At 33.7% G+C, this 21,868-nt stretch overlaps 3 protein-coding genes across 3 annotated transcripts; 2 read left to right on the top strand and 1 right to left on the bottom strand.

The window, feature by feature from the left end:
* Positions 1-1,347: 1,347 nt before the first annotated feature.
* Positions 1,348-3,356, top strand: LOC135140874 (pescadillo homolog). Its single transcript, XM_064071607.1, has 2 exons — positions 1,348-1,457; positions 1,516-3,356. Exons 1-2 carry the CDS (start codon positions 1,434-1,436, stop codon positions 3,241-3,243), a joined length of 1,752 nt encoding a protein of 583 aa, XP_063927677.1. The 5' UTR covers positions 1,348-1,433; the 3' UTR covers positions 3,244-3,356.
* LOC135140881 (protein pelota) lies at positions 3,244-5,061 on the bottom strand. Its single transcript, XM_064071618.1, has 5 exons — positions 4,879-5,061; positions 4,535-4,778; positions 3,814-4,484; positions 3,660-3,766; positions 3,244-3,612 (listed from the first exon to the last, which is right to left on the bottom strand). The coding sequence occupies exons 1-5, from the start codon at positions 4,917-4,919 to the stop codon at positions 3,524-3,526; spliced, it is 1,152 nt and encodes a 383-aa protein (XP_063927688.1). The 5' UTR covers positions 4,920-5,061; the 3' UTR covers positions 3,244-3,523.
* Positions 5,062-13,606: 8,545 nt separating this feature from the next.
* Positions 13,607-21,065, top strand: LOC135135840 (kinetochore protein NDC80 homolog). The gene is made up of 16 exons (XM_064064962.1): positions 13,607-13,650; positions 18,918-18,960; positions 19,015-19,074; positions 19,124-19,171; positions 19,230-19,289; positions 19,339-19,386; positions 19,443-19,463; positions 19,519-19,620; positions 19,677-19,899; positions 19,946-20,073; positions 20,135-20,225; positions 20,274-20,392; positions 20,440-20,563; positions 20,615-20,820; positions 20,872-20,988; positions 21,030-21,065. Exons 1-16 carry the CDS (start codon positions 13,607-13,609, stop codon positions 21,063-21,065), a joined length of 1,470 nt encoding a protein of 489 aa, XP_063921032.1.
* Positions 21,066-21,868: the final 803 nt, after the last annotated feature.

The raw sequence follows: 21,868 nt of genomic DNA on the forward strand, positions 1-21,868 counted from the left end.
GAAAAATTCATCACGATTGAAATTGAGACGGATGGGTGGGGCTTCTCTTTTGGTTTTCTTTTTTAAGTAATACATACATTCAGTATTCTTTGTATAATACGATTATTTACGAACATATTTCCCATGGCAATTTCTCGTAGAAAAATAACGATTTTACAATTTAGCTTCGTCCCTCGGTTTACGACGAATAAAAAAAAATCATCACAATTGAGATAGGGCGGGTGGGTGGGGCTTATGTTTTGTCATTTTTTTTTCTTAAGATACATAGCCATCTTTTCACTACAAGAAACTTCGAACATGGTTAAAATGGTTCATTTTTGTAAGGAAATGGAATGGATTTTGCAATTATGGAGCGGAGCGAAATTTCCTTATAAATACAAATTTTCCATTTTAAATAAGTTTTGAGTTTCATGTTGTGAAAAGAAGTCTACACAAATTTAAACAAAAAGGCAAAATGTAAGCCCGCCCACCCGCCAAACCACAATTTTGATGATTTTTTTTATTCGCCATAAATCAAGGGGGCGGAGCTTAATTGCAAAATACTTATTTATTCACAAGAAAATAAAAACATGTTTTTGAGTATCGTCTTGTTCAAAGAATATTTATATATTAAGAAAAAAGGGCAAAATATAAACCCCGCCCACCCACCCCATCTCAATTGTGATGATTGTTTTATTCTTAAAAACTTAAAACACGTTTGAAATGGTAAATTTTTATAAAAAAATAAGGATTTTGCAGGTCTGCCAACGAATGAAAACTTCATTACTATTTAGATCGGGGTGGGTATGAGTGAGGCCTAATCTTTGGCTTTATTTTTTTCTTAACATACGTAGTATTTTTTGAACAACACAACACTCAAAAACATGTTTTTTCGCGTAGATAAATAAGAATTTTGCAGTTAAGCTCCGCCTTCTTGGCTCACGACGAATAAACAATGATCTTCACAATATATACATTTTGCCTTTTTTTTTTAATATATGTGTAGACTTATTTCGAGAAGAAACTTAAACCATCGGGAACAGCAACTGCAATGGGAACTTCAACGTCAACAGCAAGTTTATAAATCCCACTTAAATAATTATGTTAACCGAATAACCTATTGAGACACAGGAGTATTATTAGTTGCCTATACCGAAAATTAAAAAATTAGTTTTTTACATACATATATATAAACATCAAACACTGATTTTTGAAAAACGTGCAATTTTTCTTTAAAATTTTAGTGGAATGCGGGTATTTAATTCCAAATATTAATTGATTTTCATAAAAATCGACATGATTTTGGGTTGGCAGCAATGTTAGCACTCTTGAGCTGTTTTGTGATTGGTCCTTTTCAGTTAAGTTGGTAGTGGAGCACGTTGACGTTTTTAACCGAGGTAATTTAACCTCAAGTTCACGTGTTCCTATTTTTGCGATTGAATAAGCTACGAAAAATGGTTGCAAAAAGGAAAAAGAAGGTAAATCAACCCCCAATAATTGTTGTACACATCACAGCTTAAAAACGATTATTTTTAGTATGCGTCAGGCGAAGGCGCCCACTTCATGACCAGAAAAGCCGCCCTTAAGAAACTCCAACTCTCCCTTAACGACTTCCGAAGACTATGTATCCTGAAGGGAATCTACCCCCGCGAGCCTCGTAACAGAAAAAGGGCGCAAAAAGGCCAAGCCGGAATCAAAACCCTCTACCACGTCAAAGACATCCAATTCCTCATGCACGAGCCCATCATTTGGAGACTCCGCGACTACAAAATTTTCAACAAGAAAGTAGGCCGAGCTCGCGCTGTTAAAGACTTCGAATCTTTGAAAAAATATCTAAATAATCATCCGACGTTGAAGTTGGATCATATAGTGAAGGAGCGATACCCGACATTTTTGGACGCTTTACGCGACTTGGACGACTGTTTAACACTCTGTTTTCTGTTCAGTACGTTCCCTTCGATTGCGCACGTCCCCCGAGATCAAAGCGCTCTGTGTCGAAGACTAACTATTGAATTTTTACACGCAGTGATTGAAGCTAAAGCGTTACGCAAAGTCTTTGTTTCAATCAAAGGCTACTATTATCAAGCGGAGATTAAAGGTGAGACCATCACGTGGATCGTTCCACATCATTTCTCATTCGAGCCGCAAAGTCGAGCTGAAGTTGATTTTAAACTAATGTCGACTTTTGTTGAATTTTACACAGTGATGTTAGGATTCATCAATTTTCGACTTTATCACTCTTTGAATTTATTTTATCCGCCGAAGTTTTCCGTTGTTAGTCAAAACGATGACGAGAAATCAATTGTTGATGAAGAGGTTTTTGTCTCGGAACGCGTGGCGGCTTTAAATTTCCCAGTTTCAAAAACGAGTAGTGGCGAAGAGGAAGAAGAAGTTGAAATTGACACTTTTAGTACGGAAGACACACCAGAGAAAATCGAAGAAGCTAAAATTGAAGCGGAAAAAATTAAAAATTTGAAAGGTTTGTTCAAGGGGTTGAAGTTCTTTATAAATCGTGAAGTTCCAAGGGAGCCTTTGGTTTTTATTATACGTTGCTTTGGGGGCGAAGTTTCGTGGGATAAGTTACTTTTTGTGGGGGCGTCGTTTGATGAAAATGACGAATCCGTTACGCATCAAATTGCTGATAGACCGTCTATGGACAAACAGTTTATTTCAAGATATTATATTCAACCTCAGTGGGTTTTTGATAGCGTGAATGCCCGTCAGCTCCTTCCTGTTAATAAATATTTCATGGGGGAGGTTTTGCCGCCGCATTTATCACCATTTATTGATAAAAGTAGGGATCAGCAGTATATTCCTCCAGAAGAAAAAGCGTTGTATGATCCGGAAGCACTGGAAGAGTTGCATAAGAAACAGGAAACGGATGATGAATCTGAGGAAGAAGAGCAGGAAGACGAGAAATTAGAAGCGGAAGATTCTGAGAAAGTAGATGAGGATGAAGAAGACACAGAAGATGAAGAGGAGGAGGAGGAAGGTGAAAGTACTAAAAAGAAAAAACTGAAAGTAACACCTGGCGAAGTTTACAAAGAAGTCCCGTGGGAGAAGAGCAAACAAGAAAGACAAGAGTACAAACTCAGAGAGAAACTAGTTAAGAACAAACATAGAAAACTGTACAAGAGTATGATGGCTGGACGCCAACAAAGAGCAAAGGAAATTTGGCTGCTGAGGAAAAAACGGCGACTACACGAAGAGAAACAAAAGGAAGAACGGAAAAAGAAAAAGAAGGTGGAAAAACAAACCACTTGATGTGTTGCAACGAAATTTTTTTATAAAGTACATAAAATAATTTTATGGTTTTAAGTTATACAATAAATAGGAATATGGTTGTTTTAAAATATACACTTTATAATACATACGAATGAAGACTGCATTTACTAGAACCTGACGCATATTCACATATAACAATTAAAATATACAACAAATTCCCTATTTCATAATAACAAAATAATTTAAAACACGTTAACATCTAAAGTAGAACTTTTTATTTGTGATATAATTAAATGGCGTTAACTTTATTTTGGCTGTTTTAATCTCCATCGCTTTCATCATCATCTTCATCAAGTTCTGGCATCGGAAAACGGAGAATTGCTGCTACGCCCGTCAATTGTTCTAATTCTAAAACACAAAATCACTCACTATTCAACAAAAATATTTAAACTTACGTTCCCCTGATATATGCAAACTTGAGAAAATTTTCACATCACCACCGAATTCTTTCACTGAGTCAACCAGATTCACGTATTCCTTACGCAGATTCACATCTTTACATCTAAAATTCCAAATTATAAAAATTGTACAGACAGTTATTAACAATACCTGAATAAATTGTCAGAAATCAGAAGAGTCTCAATCGCCTGCGCTTCATTCGCTTTTTCCACATGCTTTTTTCCATAGAAAGCCTTATCCGGTTCACACTGCAAAGTGGTATAAAAATTTTCCAGCGCTTTTACCTCACTAGCAGCTTTAGTATCCGAAATCTTGCTTACTACAGCGGGATCTTGTAAAATCTCTTTCAAAGAATGCTTGAACCCAGTTGATGAGTGAATAAGCATAAACTTGGACTTGTTCTCGAGCAAAATTTTGTTGTCTGTTTTAACAGCCATTTGAAACATGTATTCATAAAATTGGTCACGAACGAAGCCTGGTGACGCTATCAGAACACATTTAACAATATCAAAATCAATATGTCTCAAAATTCCTTGTATAATATTGTCATAGAACTTTGCTAAAGCTTTCTCATGTTGTTGGATGAAATTTTTCCTCTTTCTTGGTATGGATGCTTCAATTTTTGCTCTCACAAGTGTCATGCTAGATGTGATTAAGCAAATTTGGGCCAGCCCGTCTTGCATGATCACAGCCGCTACATCCGCACTTTTAGTGGGATCGCAGGCCATTTCGACTCTGTCGAGTGATACTGAGTCCCATTCGTGTTTGCTTAGTCGGAATTTGCGGTTCAATTCTAAATCTAGAGTGTGGTAAGCCCCCATCTATTTGAAACATTATTAAAAAAAAAAGGATGAGTGAAAATGAAACCAACCTTCACATATTGGTTTTCCTCAATGTTCTTCCCCTTGAGTCTTAGCATGCATGCTTGAGTATCAAAATCTATGGCTTCAACTGCAATCGTCAGCATGGTTCGAACTCGGCTTGAAGTGGATGATCCTGTTGAAGATTCAGTTTGAACTTTTCGGACTGTGGTACTGCGTACAGCATCTCCTTCCGATATGAGATTGTACGCGTGCCACATGTCCTCAGGTTCTTCAGGGACAAGGGTCACATACCTGAAATACCACAAAAAAGGGTTCATTTCAAGCATTTTTTGCAATATGTTTGACATAACCTCAAATACGAGAATTGTTGAGTTTTTTGGGATGTACTCACCCTTGCCTCTCCTTATCGATTGATTTATCAATAAGTTTCATTTTAGCGATATTTTCGTATTCACTGCACGAGAAAATTGTGTTTTTCTTTGTAAATCCATAATTTTTGCAGAATTACTTTTTTCAAGGACATACATGACAACCCTCGTGTAAATTTTCACCATTTTCTGTCCCGATCAATACTTCGGGAAAGTTCGGGACGATTAACAGGTGTTTTGTTGCGTCTAGACAGGGGCGGGTTAATTTTTTTTCGAAGGATCAACAGCCAGGTAGATGGTATTTGCAGTAGCACAAGATAAAAACAGTTGTTTTTTTTCAGACGTACATTTTCCTATTAGAATATTACGTTCTAAATTATTACAACAATTAATAGTTTTATTAATTTGCATTAAAAACGGGTGTCATTTGGCATTTTATTCCGGTCATGCTTTAAATAATTTTGCCATTTATCAGGTGGTAACAACTGATCAACGAATTTTCTAAAATTTTTTATAGTTATATTTTATAAATACAGGATGTTTTGAAATACGTTACCAAAAGTTAATGAAGGTCTTTGGCATCCTTAAGGAATCGGATTGAGAAAGTCTCATTTTTTTAACGATAAAAAGAATCACCTCTAACCACCTGCTTGGAACACCACAGCATAAAAACCTAGCAACAAATTTAAAATTGAAAGCCCGCGAAAAATTCAATAATTCAAAATTTGACCTTGGGTGTTGACAAAATGGAGCCCTACGTTGTGTTTTTGAAAAATGGCGGGATGCGTTCAGATGCAAATGGTGGATCCCAAGGTTGGAAAAGTACCGCTAAATAAAACACAAAATTTATGGAGGACACAAAATCATTTATTCCTCCATTAACAAAAAAAGAAAAAAAAAAAAGATGCGTGCGCAATCGCTTTTCAGTTCCAAAAAAAAAACTTATCGAACTTTGGATGAAATTTAAATGAAATCAAATTAAACGTTCTGAATCAATGCAACTATTTGAAAATCACAAATTTAATAAAAACAAAGCAAAATTTGAAGTAAAGTAACTTGATGCAAATACACAAGTTATTACAGACGTGTGGCGGCAAATTTAAAATTATAGCAGTCAACAAGAGCACAAAATTTTAATAAAAAAACTATGCAGCGGTAGCGGCATCAGAACACTATAAGAGTGTGGCAATCGACTATGTTAATTTCGTTCTAGAGTACAACAAAAATATTCATAGGGGGCGGAGTTTGGGGCTACCGATCGGGACTGTTCTCCCCCACGATAGTGATTCAATCTATCGCAAGCAATTCCTGAATTCTATTCTAACCTGCATCTTTTGTGCAGATGGCGCGATAAATCTCGCCAGCTCGACTAGGAACCGCGCACTCCGTTTCCGCCACGTGTTTCTGTGTTATTTAACCTCAATTCATTTATATGTTCAATTCTTATGACTGTGATGTTAAACGACAATTGAACAAGTGTTAAAGTTTAAAAAGAGCAATAAACAACATTTAAATTCGCCATACAATCTTGTGGAATTTTAAACAACAAATAATTCTTATCTGAGATTAAAAATTGGAGATCAGACAATTTATATGATAGAAACATTCATCAACAAAATATTTACATACAGAAAAAACTAGCAAAGATTTATGAAAACAAAAGATCTAGTGTGAAATAAATTTGTGCAAATAAAAATATTAGGTGAGGAAATTTACGTTCAATTAAAATTATACAACCAAGAAAATAACTGAGGTTAAAAATATTGTATGAGGTGAAAAATTACAAAGCTAACAAATTTACATGAAAATAAATAAAATAATATTTACAACACGTTATCAACGATTCAAATCAAGAATTTATATTGCGTTAAATGCTGCCTTGATCCAAGTGATTGGTTAGTTAAAACAATTTATTTTGAGAATTTATATAGTTAACTGTTTACCCCAAACAGAACACATGATAAATAAACGCAAAGATATCCAGCGTTGCGAGGAATAAGCGTCCCGGTGATGTAAATTTTAGCGTTGCGAGACAATGGTCTCGATGATGTAATTTTTAACGTTGCGAAGAAATACCTCGGTGATGTAATCTTTAACGTTGCGAGGAACTGGTCGGTCATGTAATTTTCCACGTTGCGAGAGAATAGGTCTCGGTGATGTACTCAATCTTTAACGTTGCGAGGAAATGCCTCGGTGATGTGATGATAACGATGATCAGTGGCGTAACAATCAAACTGCGGGCCTGTGTTCTACAACACTGTGGGGCCCCTAATGAACAGCGAAATAAAAATATTTAAAAATACGAGTATAATGAGTAAAAAATGAGTAGATTGCAATTAGCGCTAACGTTTTATTAAAATCATTCTACCTGAAACATTGAATTAAAAAAATAAAATACAATAATTACCTGAAGACATATAATTAAAATATATACAATATTAGAAACTAGCCGACCCGCCAAACGTTGTTTTGGTATTTCTAGTGAATATTTTGGTACATAGTTAAATAAAAAATTAAATTAGAATAAATACATAAAAATTTATCGTACGACAATGATTATATTCAATGGCCATCTTGCAACCCTATTGCGCATCTGTGGATGAAAGCAAAGATACTCATATCGTTATTAAAAAATGGGGGTTGGTGGTGGAAGGGTCAAAATTTAGGGTTATATGTATTTTTTGATGCCAAATCTTAAAAAAATAAAAATAAAAAATGTCTACAAAATAAAAAAAGTTTGGTGGGTCACCCTTATCACTTAGGGGTTTAAAAAATAGTTTACTAGACCTACCGAATATACACAAAAAATTTCGTAAAAATCGGTCAAGGCGTTTCGGAGGAGTTTGGTTACAAACACTGTGACACCAGAATTTTATATTAGATTATTTTAGAAAAAAATTCATTACCATAAAAAAGGTTATACTGAGTCGACCTTAAAAGATTGACGTATGCTGTCGCGGACTTTTTTTTAGACTTTTAGAAGGGAACAATTCCATCATACATGATTTTTATGTAACTTTAACCGTTTAATAAGCAGCGTAAGCAACGGAAGCTATCAAAGGACGAATAATTTTCCCGTTTTTCCGATATTTTTCATTGCTGCTCCGCTCCTATTAATCATAGGGTGATGTTATATAGCGTATAACCTTCCTCGATAAACGAACTTTCCAACACAAAAAGATTTTTTGAATTCAAACCGGTAGTTTCTGAGATTGGCGCGTTCAACCAAACAAACTCTTCAACTTTATAATATAAGTAAGTGTAGAAGTATAAATAAAATGCCAATTTTTTTTTAATCTCAAAATTGTTTTCTTCTTGCTTTTCAATGGGCACAAGTTGATACAAAATTTGACACATCCAAGCTTCTAGCAATTTGATTTCCATTTGAGAGATTCAATGAAGATAATCTGCATTGGCTAATTGTTTCTTAAAAAATTCTTAGTCATTTTTAATTTCGAAAAAGATCTTTCCGCTGAAACCACCGAAAGAGGTATTGTAAGAAAAGTGAAACATGCTGTGATAATTTCAGTGACACTAGTACAGGTAGGTAATTCTGTAATAATTTCCCAGTCCAGTTTTTTTCTACTTAAAAAATTAGTTGTAACATACGTCAGATATATTTTATTATTCCAAAAAAGCACCACAAATACAAAATTAAAATAGTTTTGAAAATACGAAAATTTTCATAAAACACAACTGAAACTGATTTTTTTTTCACGTTTTATTACAGGATGAAGTTTCACTGTAGAACTGAGGACAAAATTTAAGTATTTTGTTGTCTTGCATTATAAATTACCTAGTCATACTTTTGTCGGATAAAGATTGGTAATTTACTACATGGGGTGTTAGATTTGCTACAATGGGATTGTGACACTGCGACAGGTTTATTACAAACAGATGCTGGTGCATTTTCGACCGCCGGTGCCGGTGGCTAAAACCCGAGTTTATTGAGTCTATGATATTGAGATGCCGCCCTTTGCAGCAAAAAATTCGTAAATAGCAATCAACCATCGATCCTGGGATTACAGCACATTTTCGAATTTTTTATTTCAGGATGTAATTTGAGCAATAATATAAAAAAAATCTAATAAAAAAATGTTCGTGTGACCGGACCGGGCCCCTTGAAGCAGCGGGCCCGTGTTCCGCCGAACACGTGGAACACCGGTAGTTACGCCACTGACGATGATAACTGCCTAAGGGAAGTGCATGCATCCAGAAACCTCATTCATAACTTTGTAAACAAAGAGTGTTATCCTGACTAAGTGAATTTTGTGAAATCTCCTAGTAAATGTCTGTTAAATTGTGTTAACACCAGTTAACGATTAAAATCCTAACATGAACTGTGAATTTACAAACAATTTACATTGCATTTTGAATTACCTTTAATACAGTGGCGTACTGGAAATTTTAACCGAATATTCCATTAATTTTATCTCGAAAACGAAAAAACTTTTATATGAAGTATTTTTTGTCAATTTGTTCTATTTATCATCACCAATTACCTGCTTTTTTGGGTAGTCTATTTCAAAAACATCCTGTATACATCGAACCATTAATGACAATCAGTCATAGTGCGCCGACGCAAATCAGCAAGTTTCTATTGGTTGACAATGGTGGTGTAAGTGACATTTGACCACAAAGTAATTTTAAAACAATCATTGTAAAAACGTGTTCGTTTTTGAGAAAATGATTCGAAAAACCAGCAGCAGTTCACATCTACCAGTGCCAAAGACTGGCGCGAGACGAAGATCAAAGTCTGTAGTTAGGTAAGGTAGAGTTTGAATATATTTATAAAAAAACTTATTTCGTATAGAGTGAAATTTTTTTATGAAGTAGCAAATTTTACAATTTGCTGCGATTAACTTCGAAATTTCGGTAATAGTCCAGTCAAATTAGCGATCAACCTCGGAATGAAAGATAATAAGCTGAGTTTTCGTATATACCTTCATTTTAGCGTTCTAAAAGTTGTCTCAAAAGGCTCATAAAATCTCGTGTCTGCTTCGTAAGTTATTCAAGGTCAAAGGTCAAGAAAAACAGTTTTTTGCGATTATCTCGGTTTCTATTGCTCCAATAATGTTAACATCTAGTATCATAATTGTAGAGCACAAAATTTGGGACAAATTTTATTTGAAACATTTTTTGATACACTCAATCGTTTTTGAGATAGAGGGCAGTGGGCGCGCAGCGCTCATCCATACGTACTGTAATGCAATCAACCGTGAATATCTGTGAATATTACCTTGAATTTTGAAAATTTTGGATTATTTATTAGTTAATAGATTGCATTTAATAACATTTACATATTTTCAATACATTCATTTAATGATACTTATACTATCCTCAAACATATTTGGCGTTTATGACTTCACACCAATTTGACTCCCATTATAATTCAATAGGCCGTCACAACCGGATGTCTTAAACCCGCTCACCGATACCTACCTGAAAAGACCTTTTCGACGTGCCAGGGACGGTCGAGACGCGAAGGACCGGACTCAGAGTTATTTTGTTTGTTAAAATTTTCAAATTTCAAAATTTCCTTACAGAACATGATTTATACTTTGAAGAAAATTACACAAAGACACAATTATTAGAAGTGTTACACACTCGAAAATTTGAGAAACAATATAAAATAGATGCTATGGCGCGAGATCGTGGATCTAGGGTGATTAGACTTCCGCCGTACCATTGTATATTTAACCCCATCGAACTACTCTGGTCGCAAATGAAAAATAATATAAGAAGGAATAATACGGCACCAAAATTTAGTAGTGCAACAATTGACATAATTAGGGAAGAAGCTTCCAAAATAACTGCCGAAATGTGGGCCAATTGTGTACGACATTCCACAAAAGAAGAAGACCAGTACAGGGCACGGTTGATAACACCGTTAATTATTAATTTAGAAGAGTCGAGTGATGATGACAGTGACTATTTCGATCAATAAATAAGCAGTAGTAGTTAATAAGTAAATAGTTGTGCTGTAATAAAAAATGATTGAGTACAAAGTTACTTTGTTTTTACTTAAAATAAAAAACTCGAAAGGCGCAGTTGTCGGTAAATGCAAAACTCAGTCCTGCCCTGTGCTTTTACCAGAAAAGGTCTTTTCAGGTAGGTATCGGTGAGCGGGTTTAAGACATCCGGTTGTGACGGCCTATTGAATTATAATGGGAGTCAAATTGGTGTGAAGTCATAAACGCCAAATATGTTTGAGGATAGTATACCTACTTTGTGTAATTAAAAAAATTAAAAACTCTTTAAATGAAATATTTATTGTACCTATATCTTAATTTATTGAAAGTAGATTGTAAGTAGAAAAATAATTAAGTACTTTATCTTTCAAATGTGTAAGTTTTTAGATATTACATAATATATTATACTTGTTATACACACCTCAAAAAAATTAACGCAACATTTCAAATTTGTTAATAACAACTGAAAAAATTAAAAAAAGATCCTAAAAAACATGCCTTATGATTAGTTAGAACGAATTTTGTTTCATCTACGCAAAAAAAATGTTCCTTATCATTTGTAACTGGTGGATCTATTAAAAAAAAGAAAGTATCTTATCATGGTACCTTTCAGTGGCGGCTGGTGGGTCAAAATTTCGGGTCGGCCAAATATTTTGAGTCTACACCTTGGTGTTATATATTTTCGTAATGTATGGCTGCTACTCATTAACCACTGACATTTTACGTGCCAGGATGTACAAAACATCTCAAATGTTTCGACCTGTTAAAATAATTTTTTATAGGAAATTGACAATGTCAGTTTGATTCCAAATACTATTAATCCTTAATTCTACTTGTTCTGCTTTATCATTAATTGAGAACCACCGAAAACATTATTTTTACTGAGTTCCGCGTCGACCGGCGGCTATACGGCTTGCCGACCCCGGACCTCCACAATTAAATAATAATAATAATTAAATAATGACATGCAGTTAAAAAATATAAAAAAAAGTAATAATAAAAGTACCAACTCTTAACTATCTTCATTTACATTTATTTTTTTTTAATGTAGGTATATGACAAATTGTCAAATAAATTAATTAAATAATTGAAAAATTAAAATGATTTAAAGCTTTAAATTCGTTTCTGAAATATCTGAAAACGCTTAGATGCTAAAAATACAGAAAAAGCGCATTTATGTTGTAGCTAAGTTATGTACGAAAAATAAAATTTTAGATAATTTAATGTAATTTTTTTCGTTTATTATTCATACACAGGAAAATGTATTAAATCGACAATTATTATTAAAAAAAAAATAGTATGCACTGAAGAACATCGAAGCCGTTATTGTTTTGTAATTTGGTTAGCTATCTTAAATATTAAGCGTTTTAAAAACTAAATTCGCGTTGCTGGGTACGGCGAAGGAGGATTTCGCCGGACCTGGCACAACATACGTTCCGCCAGGTCTTTGTCTACTACAGTGTACTAGACAAAGAGAACGATGAAATCGTAAGCTGCTACGAAGTCGAAACATCGAGCATAATGCATTCCTGGATACGGCGTGCCGAAATCTCGCCGGCAAACCGTGTTTATCAGCATTTAAAATTAGCAACAAATGCTTTATTTTGTACCTACAATATAATAAAATATATTTTTAATATATATGATCTATCCTAACGTACATTCAAACTTTATTTCTTTTTTTATTTTCTAATTTCAACGCTTACTAAGTATTTTAAAATGACTGGTACGGCGTGGCCGACCCTGCCGCCCCTGACCAGCCGCCCCTGGTACCTTTATATCCAATACTAAATCACATGTTTGTGAAATGTTTGAGGTGAAAACTTAATTTTCGCTTATAATGAATGTTCCTAGTCGTATTACGCGTAACTTATCGAAGAAGCGGCCATCCGGGCTGTAGTTTTGGTTGAAGATGGCCAGACCCAACGCCATCTGGCCAATCTGCTGGGCGTTGATCGTTCGACTATTTCTAAACTAATGTAAAAGTACCATACTACTGGAAGCATGAATATAAGACTAGGACAAGGTCGTAAACGGAAAATATCACAACGAGACGACCGATTTTTGCGCTTAACAGTACTCAGGTCGCGACACTGCACAGCAAAAATGCTCCAAAAAGAGATTTTAGCTGCCCGCGATGTGGTGCTGAGTACTCAAACGGTACGAAATCGTTTGCGAGAAGTTGGTATGCGTCCAAAAGTACCTGCCAAAGCACCCTTGCTCACCAGGGCACACAAGGTAGCGCGTTTAAACTTTGCGCTAAATCATCAGTATTGGAATGTCGAGGATTGGAGCAATATGCTGTTTGCAGACGAATCTCATTTTTGCCTGTATTCCTCAGATTGCCGTATGGCGATGTCAGACGACCTGGCAAGCGATATTTGCCTATCAATATTCTTCCACAAGTGAATTTTGGAGGAACCTCTATAATGTTTTGGGGTGGCATTTTCTACAGCGGACATATTGAATTGGTGGCGCTACCGGGAGCTCGTTTAACAGCTACACGGTATACTCCCTATGTTTTGGAACCTCATGTTATGCCCTATGGAGCCTACATAGGGCTAAATTTTACATATATGCACGATAATGCGCGGCCTCATACAGCCCACATTGTGCAACGATATTTAGAAGAGGTTGAAATTCCGCTTTTATCATGGCCAGCCCGGACTCCCGACATGAATCCCATTGAACATGTATGGGACTATGTGAAACTGAGGATAAAGGAGCGCAGATAGGTTCTTGGAGATCTTAATGCCATGTAGAATGCCATCGTGCAAGAATGGGAATATCTTCCGTAAGAGTACATTTGGGGTTTAATCGAAAGTATGCCTCGACTAATACAGGATGTTATTAGAGCTAGAGATGGAAATACTTCCTATTAATTTGACTTTTGTTTGTGTTGAGTTGTTATTAACATTTAATGGCTAAGATAAAAGACCAACTTCTGGTAGTAAATTTTGTTTTTGCTCGTTTTGTCTTTATTTTACTTCACTTCACTATAAACGCTAAAGTCGCCTACGGGAACATCTCTTATAGTAAATTCGCAAAATCAACGTGTTGCGTTAATTTTTACTTCCCGAGCGTAAGTAAAGGAAGTATTGTAATCGAGTCCGTCGGCCGACTCTCTACTTTTACGTTTTCTCGATCTTTCATGACCCCTAGAAGACGAAGAAACAGGTCTCCCATTTCCGTCTGTCTGTCCGTCTGTCCGTCTGTCCGTCTGTCCGTCTGTCCGTCCGTCTGTCCGTCCGTCTGTCCGTTCGTCTGTCCGTCTGCCGTCCCGGATTTTTATTAGACAGATAATCTCCGAAAGTACTCGACCGATTGTTGTGAAATTTTGTACTTATATTAAGAATATCATGTAGATGGTAAAACGCTAACCAAAATTTGTCTAATCATCTCCACCACTAATGCGATGACGTCACTTCAAAATTCTACATAGTAAATGGGTTTTCAATTGTATAAAATAACATAGTCCTACACATGTAGTTTACAACTCTGAATCGACTTTTCACCCGAAACGTCCAGATTTTTGGAAAAAAAATCAAAATTATAAAACAACATTTTGAAATTTAATTTTTAATCTGCTAATCAGAATGCTTTGAAATGTTGCAGATGTTTTAAGGCTATAAAGAGCATCATAAATCTTGAGTCAAAAAATATTTGCTTATCCCCTCCAAAAACTTGATGACGTCAGCTCAAAAATTTGTGGAATAAATCATATCTAAAATGTACAAAATATGATGAGTCTGTACTTGTGATCTATCACTCCATTCATATTTTTTGGATTTGCATATACAAGGTGACTCAAAAAAATTAATGAATGCGTAAATATATTTTATTGATTTAATCAGGAACTACAAAACCGAATGCTCTGAAATCTTGCAGATGTTTTAAGGTCATAAAGAGCATAATAAATGTTTAGTCAAAATATATTTGCTTATCCCCTCCAAAAACTTGATGACGTCAGCTCGAAAGTTTGCCGAATAAATCATATCTAAAATTTACAAAATATGATGAGTCTGTACTTGTCATTTATCACTCCATTCATATTTTTTGGATTTGCATATACAGAGTGACTCAAAAAAATTAATGAATGCGTAAATATATTTTATTGATTTAATCAGGAACTACAAAATGGAATGCTCTGACATCTTGCAGATGTTTTAAGGTTATAAAGAGCATAATAAATGTTTAGTCAAAATATATTTGCTTATCCCCTCCAAAAACTTGATGACGTCAGCTCGAAAATTTGCCGAATAAATCATATCTAAAATGTACAAAATATGATCAGTCTGTACTTGTGATCTATCACTCCATTCATATTTTTTGGATTTGCATGTACAGGGTGATTCAAGAAAATAAATGCAAGCGTAAATTTATTTTACTGATTTACTCAGGAACTACAAAACCGAATGCTTCGAAATCTTGAAGATATTTTAAAATTATCATAAGCATGGGTAATTTTTGATCAAAATGTATTTGGTCGTCCCCCCTAAAAAATTTATGACGTCACCACAAAATTTTGCTGAATAAATCCTATCTAAAATGTACAAAATATGGTGAGTCTCTTCTTGTGATTTATCATTCCATTCAAATTTTTTCGATTTGCATATACAGGGTGACTCAAAAAAATTAATGAATGCGTAAATTTATTTTATTGATTTAATCAGGAACTACAAAACCGAATGCTTTGAAATCTTGCAGATGTTTTAAGGTTATAAAGAGCATAATAAAATTTTAGTCAAAATATATTTGGTTATCTTCTACAAAAAACTGATGACGTCAGCTCAAAAGTTTGCCGAATAAATCGTATCTAAAATGTACAAAATATGATGAGTCTGTACTTGTGATTTATCATTCCATTCATATTTTTGGATTTGCATATGCAGGGTGACTCAAAAAAATTAATGAAGGCGTGAATTTATTTTATCGATTTAATCAGGAATTACAAAACCGAATGCTTTGAAATCTTGGGAATATTTTAAAGTTATTATAAGCATGGTAAACTTTTGTTCAAAATGTATTTGTTCATCCCTCCTAAAAAAATTGATGACGTCACCCTTAAATTTTGCTGAATAAATCCTATCTAAAATGCAAAAAATATGATGAGTTTGTACTTGTGATTTATCATTCCATTCATATTTTTTAGATTTTCTTAAGAGGTGGTTCAAAAAAATTAATGAAGTCAATTTATTTTATTGATTAAATTAAAGGCAACACTTATTATTAGTATTACACCCCAACCAACCCAATTTGGTAGACACAAAATTTGTTAAAGGAAAAACTCGGTTGAAACATAAGGGTAGCACGCTTATTTACATCGACTTTAACATTACAGACCTGCATTTGTTTTATGCACTCACTTGTTTCCGCGAATGTGAAATAGACATGTTTATAATCAACCAATTGTGAATTTCACCGTCAAGAATTAAAATAAAACCCAATGTTTTATATAATAAGCGGAAGTCGAAGCAATAAAACCGATGGTCGTTTTGTTTACAGTTTCTCTGTTTGACTCTCACGTATGCTGTTACGCTTGTCATCTTAAATTAAGAATGTTTATACATAAACGATTTTCAGTTGCCGTATACGTGAGTAAATTGTTTCGTTATTTTATTGATTATAAAAAATCAATATTCAAAACGACCCAATTCATTTTCCCGAAAATTTGGGAATACAATAATTTTATTCTTAGTATTACACTACATCTATCCCAACTGATATACGTGTCCTTGCAAAAATGTTGATGACGTCATCGCAATTTTTTTTAAATTCCAACTACAAAAATGTAATGAGAAAAAAACACAATAGGCATGCAGTCGTCAAGTTTCCGACAGCGAGGGAAGTACTGTCTAAACTCTTTAGACCAATTTTTTTGAGGTGTGTATTATTAGATATCTTAAAGTTATATTAATTTTTTCAAAGTAAATCTTAAGGAAGTAAAACGAGTTAATATATTTTAATTTTATCTTTATTCTTTATTTCTTACGATTGAAATTGAATTGCAGTGAAAATCTATAAATCTTTAATAATTTAAAGAACAAAAGTATTAATTTTCTTCTTCTTCACCGTCATCTTCTGGACGTTCGGGAATTTCTGTTTCATCGTCATCATCTTCGGTGCCTTGAATCGTTGTTTCCAGACCTTCCAGTTATAATCATGATAGAAAAATAAGTATTTAAAAACTTACACATTTTAAAGATATAAATAAATTGAGATATAGACTAAAAATTTCATTAAACAACATCAAAAACGATTGAGCGCATGAAAAAATATTTCAAATAAAATTTGTCCCAAATTTTGTGCTCTACAATTATGATAATAAATGTTAACATCATTGGAGCAATAGAAACTGAGATAATCGCAAAAAACTGTTTTTCTTGACCTTTGACCTTGAATAACTTATGACGCAGACACGAGATTTTATGAGACTTTTGAGACAACTTTTAGAACGCCAAAATTGAGGTGTATATGTTACAGCTAATATCCGAAATCCGTTATTATGCATAATAACTAGACATTTTAGGAATTATGCGTAATAACTAAACTTATCAGTTATTATGCATAATAACCGGAAACATTAGGAATTATGCGTAATAACTGAAATTTTGAGTTATTATGCATAATAACGGAAACGTTTAGGTAATATCGATAATAACTAACAGAGGAACAGGAATTATGCATAATATTTTCCAAAAAGCTACCCACCCTGCCTCGCTTTCCCCTATATATCACATGTACAGTTGATCTAAAAAAAAAGGACAAATTACAGTTATACAAACGTCACATTCCCATTGGTTTTCATTGATCTATGAGAACCTGAATTGTTCATCTTGTCCCGTTTTTTTGAAATCAGTTGGATATGTTACAGGCCAGTGCCGAAGTCTTTGAAAATGGTAAAAAGTGAAAAAAAAATTAGAATCATCTTTCATATTGACCAATCTCCCACCAACAGAAGGCGTTTGTTTCATGGATTTTAAATTTTTGAGTTTATCAGTGTAACATGGAATCTTACTTTTTTCGAGTAATTAAAGTGTAAATTTTAATAAATAGCTCAAAATTTTACATGATTAAAAAAAATTTCGAATTCGAATTTTTCGTTTTTTTGGATTTCCTGTGAAAATTTGCCATAGTAATGTATACTTTTTTTTACACCATTGGAAAGTAGAGATTTCAATGAACAAAAAGAACACCGATTTTTTTTAAAAAGCAAACATTTTGATGTGAGAATTTTCGATTGAAAATTAGGGTGGTTTTTCGATATTAATTCAAAATAAGGGGGAAAAATAAATCTTTTGAATAAAAAAAATTACAGTGAGTTTGGAACATAAATAGGTAAGTTTTCACTAAATTTCGTTAAATTTTTTTTTTTTGGGAGATAAAAATAAAAAACCAAAAACTCGGTTAATTGCATTTTTCGCATAAATTTGGAGGTTATGTAAAGAAAATGTAAATACAAAAGTTGTAGATCTTTTTATTACCTACAACTTTGCTATTTAACTTTTTGCGATATGACTTGTAGTTTTGCCGGAAATCGTGATAAACCGTTTTCTACCCTTAAAAGCTCACCCTCTTCCCCTTCCGGACCTCAGATCGCCCGTAAATTATTTTTCCCTTTATTTTTGTTATATTTTCTTCCTTTTCCAATGGGTATCATCCTGTTCTAAATTTTTTTGTTCTCAAAAATTATCGGCCCTGACCTAATAGGCAATATGCTTAATGACTAATGTTTCAGGTGTTATGCATAATTCCTGTTCCTCTGTTAGTTATTATCAATATTATCTAAACGTTTCCGTTATTGTGCATAATAACTGAAAAATTCAGTTATTACGCATAATTCCTAATATTTCCGGTTATTATGCATAATAACTGACAAGTTTAGTTATTACGCATAATTCCTAAAATATCTAGTTATTATGCATAATAACGTATTTCGGATATTAGCTGTAACATATACAAAAATTCAGCTTATTATCTCTCATTCTGAGGTTGACCCCTTTTTTATGCTAAAATGACTGGACTATAAGATATAACTGAGTTGAGAATTACAGCCAATTTTGAAGTATTCTACGAAATTTATTTTTTAGTTTGAGGGAGGCGAAATCATCTGTGGCAGCAACTCCAGTGCTGGTACTATTAAACTTTAATATTTTTCCAATAGGTAATGTTTTTAATTCATTTTAGACGTCTACGGCGAGTAGCAGCAAAAAATTTAGTACAGACAAATATGAAACACCGATTCTAGTAAGGTTTGTAATGTTTTCAAAAGTAAAAACTCAAACGATTTTTTTAGTCTAGTCAAGGGGAAGCTATCAAGAAAACCAGTCTGCGGACACCTTTGGTACAACTTTAGTTTTTAGTTTAGTTGAAATGTTTTTTTTTTTATTTATTTATTTTAGATGACTATGGCGAGTAGCAGCAAAAAATCTAGTGCAAGCAAACATGCAACACCAATTCTAGTAAGGTTTGTGATGTTGTCAAAAGTAAAAATTGAAACGATTTTTTTAGTCTACTAAAGGGGGCGCTATCAAGAAGACAAGTCTGTGGACACCTTTGGTATATCTTTACTTTAGTTTTGTTGAAATGTTATATTATATATTTTTTCATTTTAGAGTTCTGCCTTATTTACGTCGGTATATATCTTAAAATATTTTCATTTGCGCATTTCTTCATTCTTGTGTATTGTAGAACGTAACACCATCTTCATGTTTATATATGTCTCGAAACAGGTCACCATATAAGACAGGATCAGAGCAACATAAGGACTGGATGAATGAGCAGCTGGCAAAAGTAAAGTGACTTTTTTAGACAAAATACAATCACGAAAATAGTGTAAATAATTTCAGGTTCTTAATTTCCTACAAAATCGTCACAACTGCCCTGATTCCATTAAACAGATACTAAAACCCCCAATTACAATAGAAACGTTTGTGTTTGTTATTAATATTCTCTTTAAAGAAATTAATCCTGCTATAAATGTGCAGAATGTCAATTACAAGACTGTCGTTGTGAACACCCTTAAAATGCTTCATTATCCAGGAAATATAAAAAATTCCTTACTACAGACAGGTAATTTTCACCTGTCGTGATACGTTTAACTGATTTTTAATTGTAGTTAACACGAAACATGCTTGGCACGATGTAATTTCTATGTTTTCTTGGTTAGTTGATCTTGTAAGTACAATAAATTCAGTGCCTGTACAACCATCTGAAGACGATGATCTCAAGCGTAAGAAAATTGAGGTATCATTTCAAGTTGACAATTACATCGACAATGCCTTGATTAAAATAAATACAATTTTAGTGTATCACAGATTTTCTTACTATGAGGTACTTATCGTACAACGGCACGGGTAACCGAGAAGAGATAGATCGAGAGTTTGGGGAAAAATTTGGTATGCTAGAGACATAGTTCGTCACTAGTACTACAATCTCGTTTTCAGCAAGAATCTTAAAACTAGACCAATATGAAATAAATGACCTAAAATTAAGGGTCTCCGAACTCAGAAAAAACGAGCAAAAAAAGTTAACGAAATTAGAAAATAAACAAGCCAAGAATGAAGTATGTAACGAGCTTTTATAGTTGTTTTTTGACAATGATTTTTACAGAATCTTCAACGAAAAATAAACAAAATGCAAGATGAAATCGACACTTACTACGAAAATAAAAAGGAAAAAGAAGATGATACGAAGTACGCCATTGAGGCACTGAAGGACCGACGCGAAAGACTGCGTAATTTTTCTACTATAAATTAAGAACTTGTTAAAATTGAAACAATTTTAGAAGCAATATTTCTAACGAAAAGAGAAAAAGTGGCGCAACTTACGGCAGTAGTTAACAAACAACTGTACACAACTGCAGACAAAAAAAGAATTGTTCAACATATAGATGAACTGCAACATACAATAAGTCTAAAGAAAGAATCCATTAGGGTGAAAAAAACTTTAAAAGATGAATCAAACATTAAATTGGCTGAGGCGAAGAAGGAGGTACTTTATTGTACGTTTGTTTTATTTATTATAAAATACAGTTGGTTTTAGTTGCTAACTCAAATCTACCATTTTAACAATCGTGTAATGAAATTAGCGTCAATTGAGCCCGTACTTAAACAACTCTACTTGAAAGAAAAAGATTTTTGGTCTAACGAATTTCAAAGCGTGAGTTGTTTCGTCGTTGTGTCTATTTATTCCAAGAACAGCTTTTAGGATGTGGAAGAACTCTCAAAGAATTATGACACATTCAAAAATACGTTTGCTTCAGAAATCTGTAAAATCAGTTCTTCTCTTTCCAGTATGAATACTCAAGCTACACAAATCAAGCAACAAAAAGAAACTTTACAAGAAACCATCGAAAATTTGGGTGAAACTAGTACCGCGGTCGCAAAAAAAATTGAAATGCTTGATAAAGAAATGGAAATGGTAATTCGATTCTATTATGTATATAAATATTTTCTAAAGTCGCGTTTCTTAGTTGAGTAAACACAGAGAAGACAGTCGAAAGAACTTTTTACGAAAAATCGCAAGTTTGAAGGAGACTGAAACATCTCTGGAGAAGAATAAGCAGGAATTGACAGAGCTGACTGAAATGTATGTGGTATGTAGTTATAGTGAGAATAATGTTAAACTTTAACTTACAGACACAACAAGAAATCAAACGATTTGGAGACAAAAAAACAAAGAGCGTTAGAATTTTTTAGGAATTTGCACGACATTATAGTCGGCAATTTGCAAGACATGAATGTAAGTTTGTTATATTTTTTCCTGAATGCAAACACATTTTCTGTTTTTAGAACATTCGTAATGAAATTTTTGAAATGTTAAAAGACTGTTTAACGAAGGTGGCAGAAACAGAGGGAGCCATTTTAGAGGACCTCCATAACCTAGATGATGTAAAAATGTAAAATAGAATTGTTTTCTTTTAGTCTTTTGGGTATTAAAAAGATTGTTAATTCGAACACGATTTTTATACACAACAGTTCCATGAAAAAAAAGCATAGCAGGCTGGTTTTTATTTTGACAGTTAACATTAAAAAACGCC

Source organism: Zophobas morio, unplaced genomic scaffold (genome assembly GCF_036711695.1).
Source record: "Zophobas morio isolate AGI-343-1 ecotype UQ-CSIRO unplaced genomic scaffold, CSIRO_AGI_Zmor_V1 ptg000004l, whole genome shotgun sequence".
NCBI classification, from domain to species: domain Eukaryota; kingdom Metazoa; phylum Arthropoda; class Insecta; order Coleoptera; family Tenebrionidae; genus Zophobas; species Zophobas morio.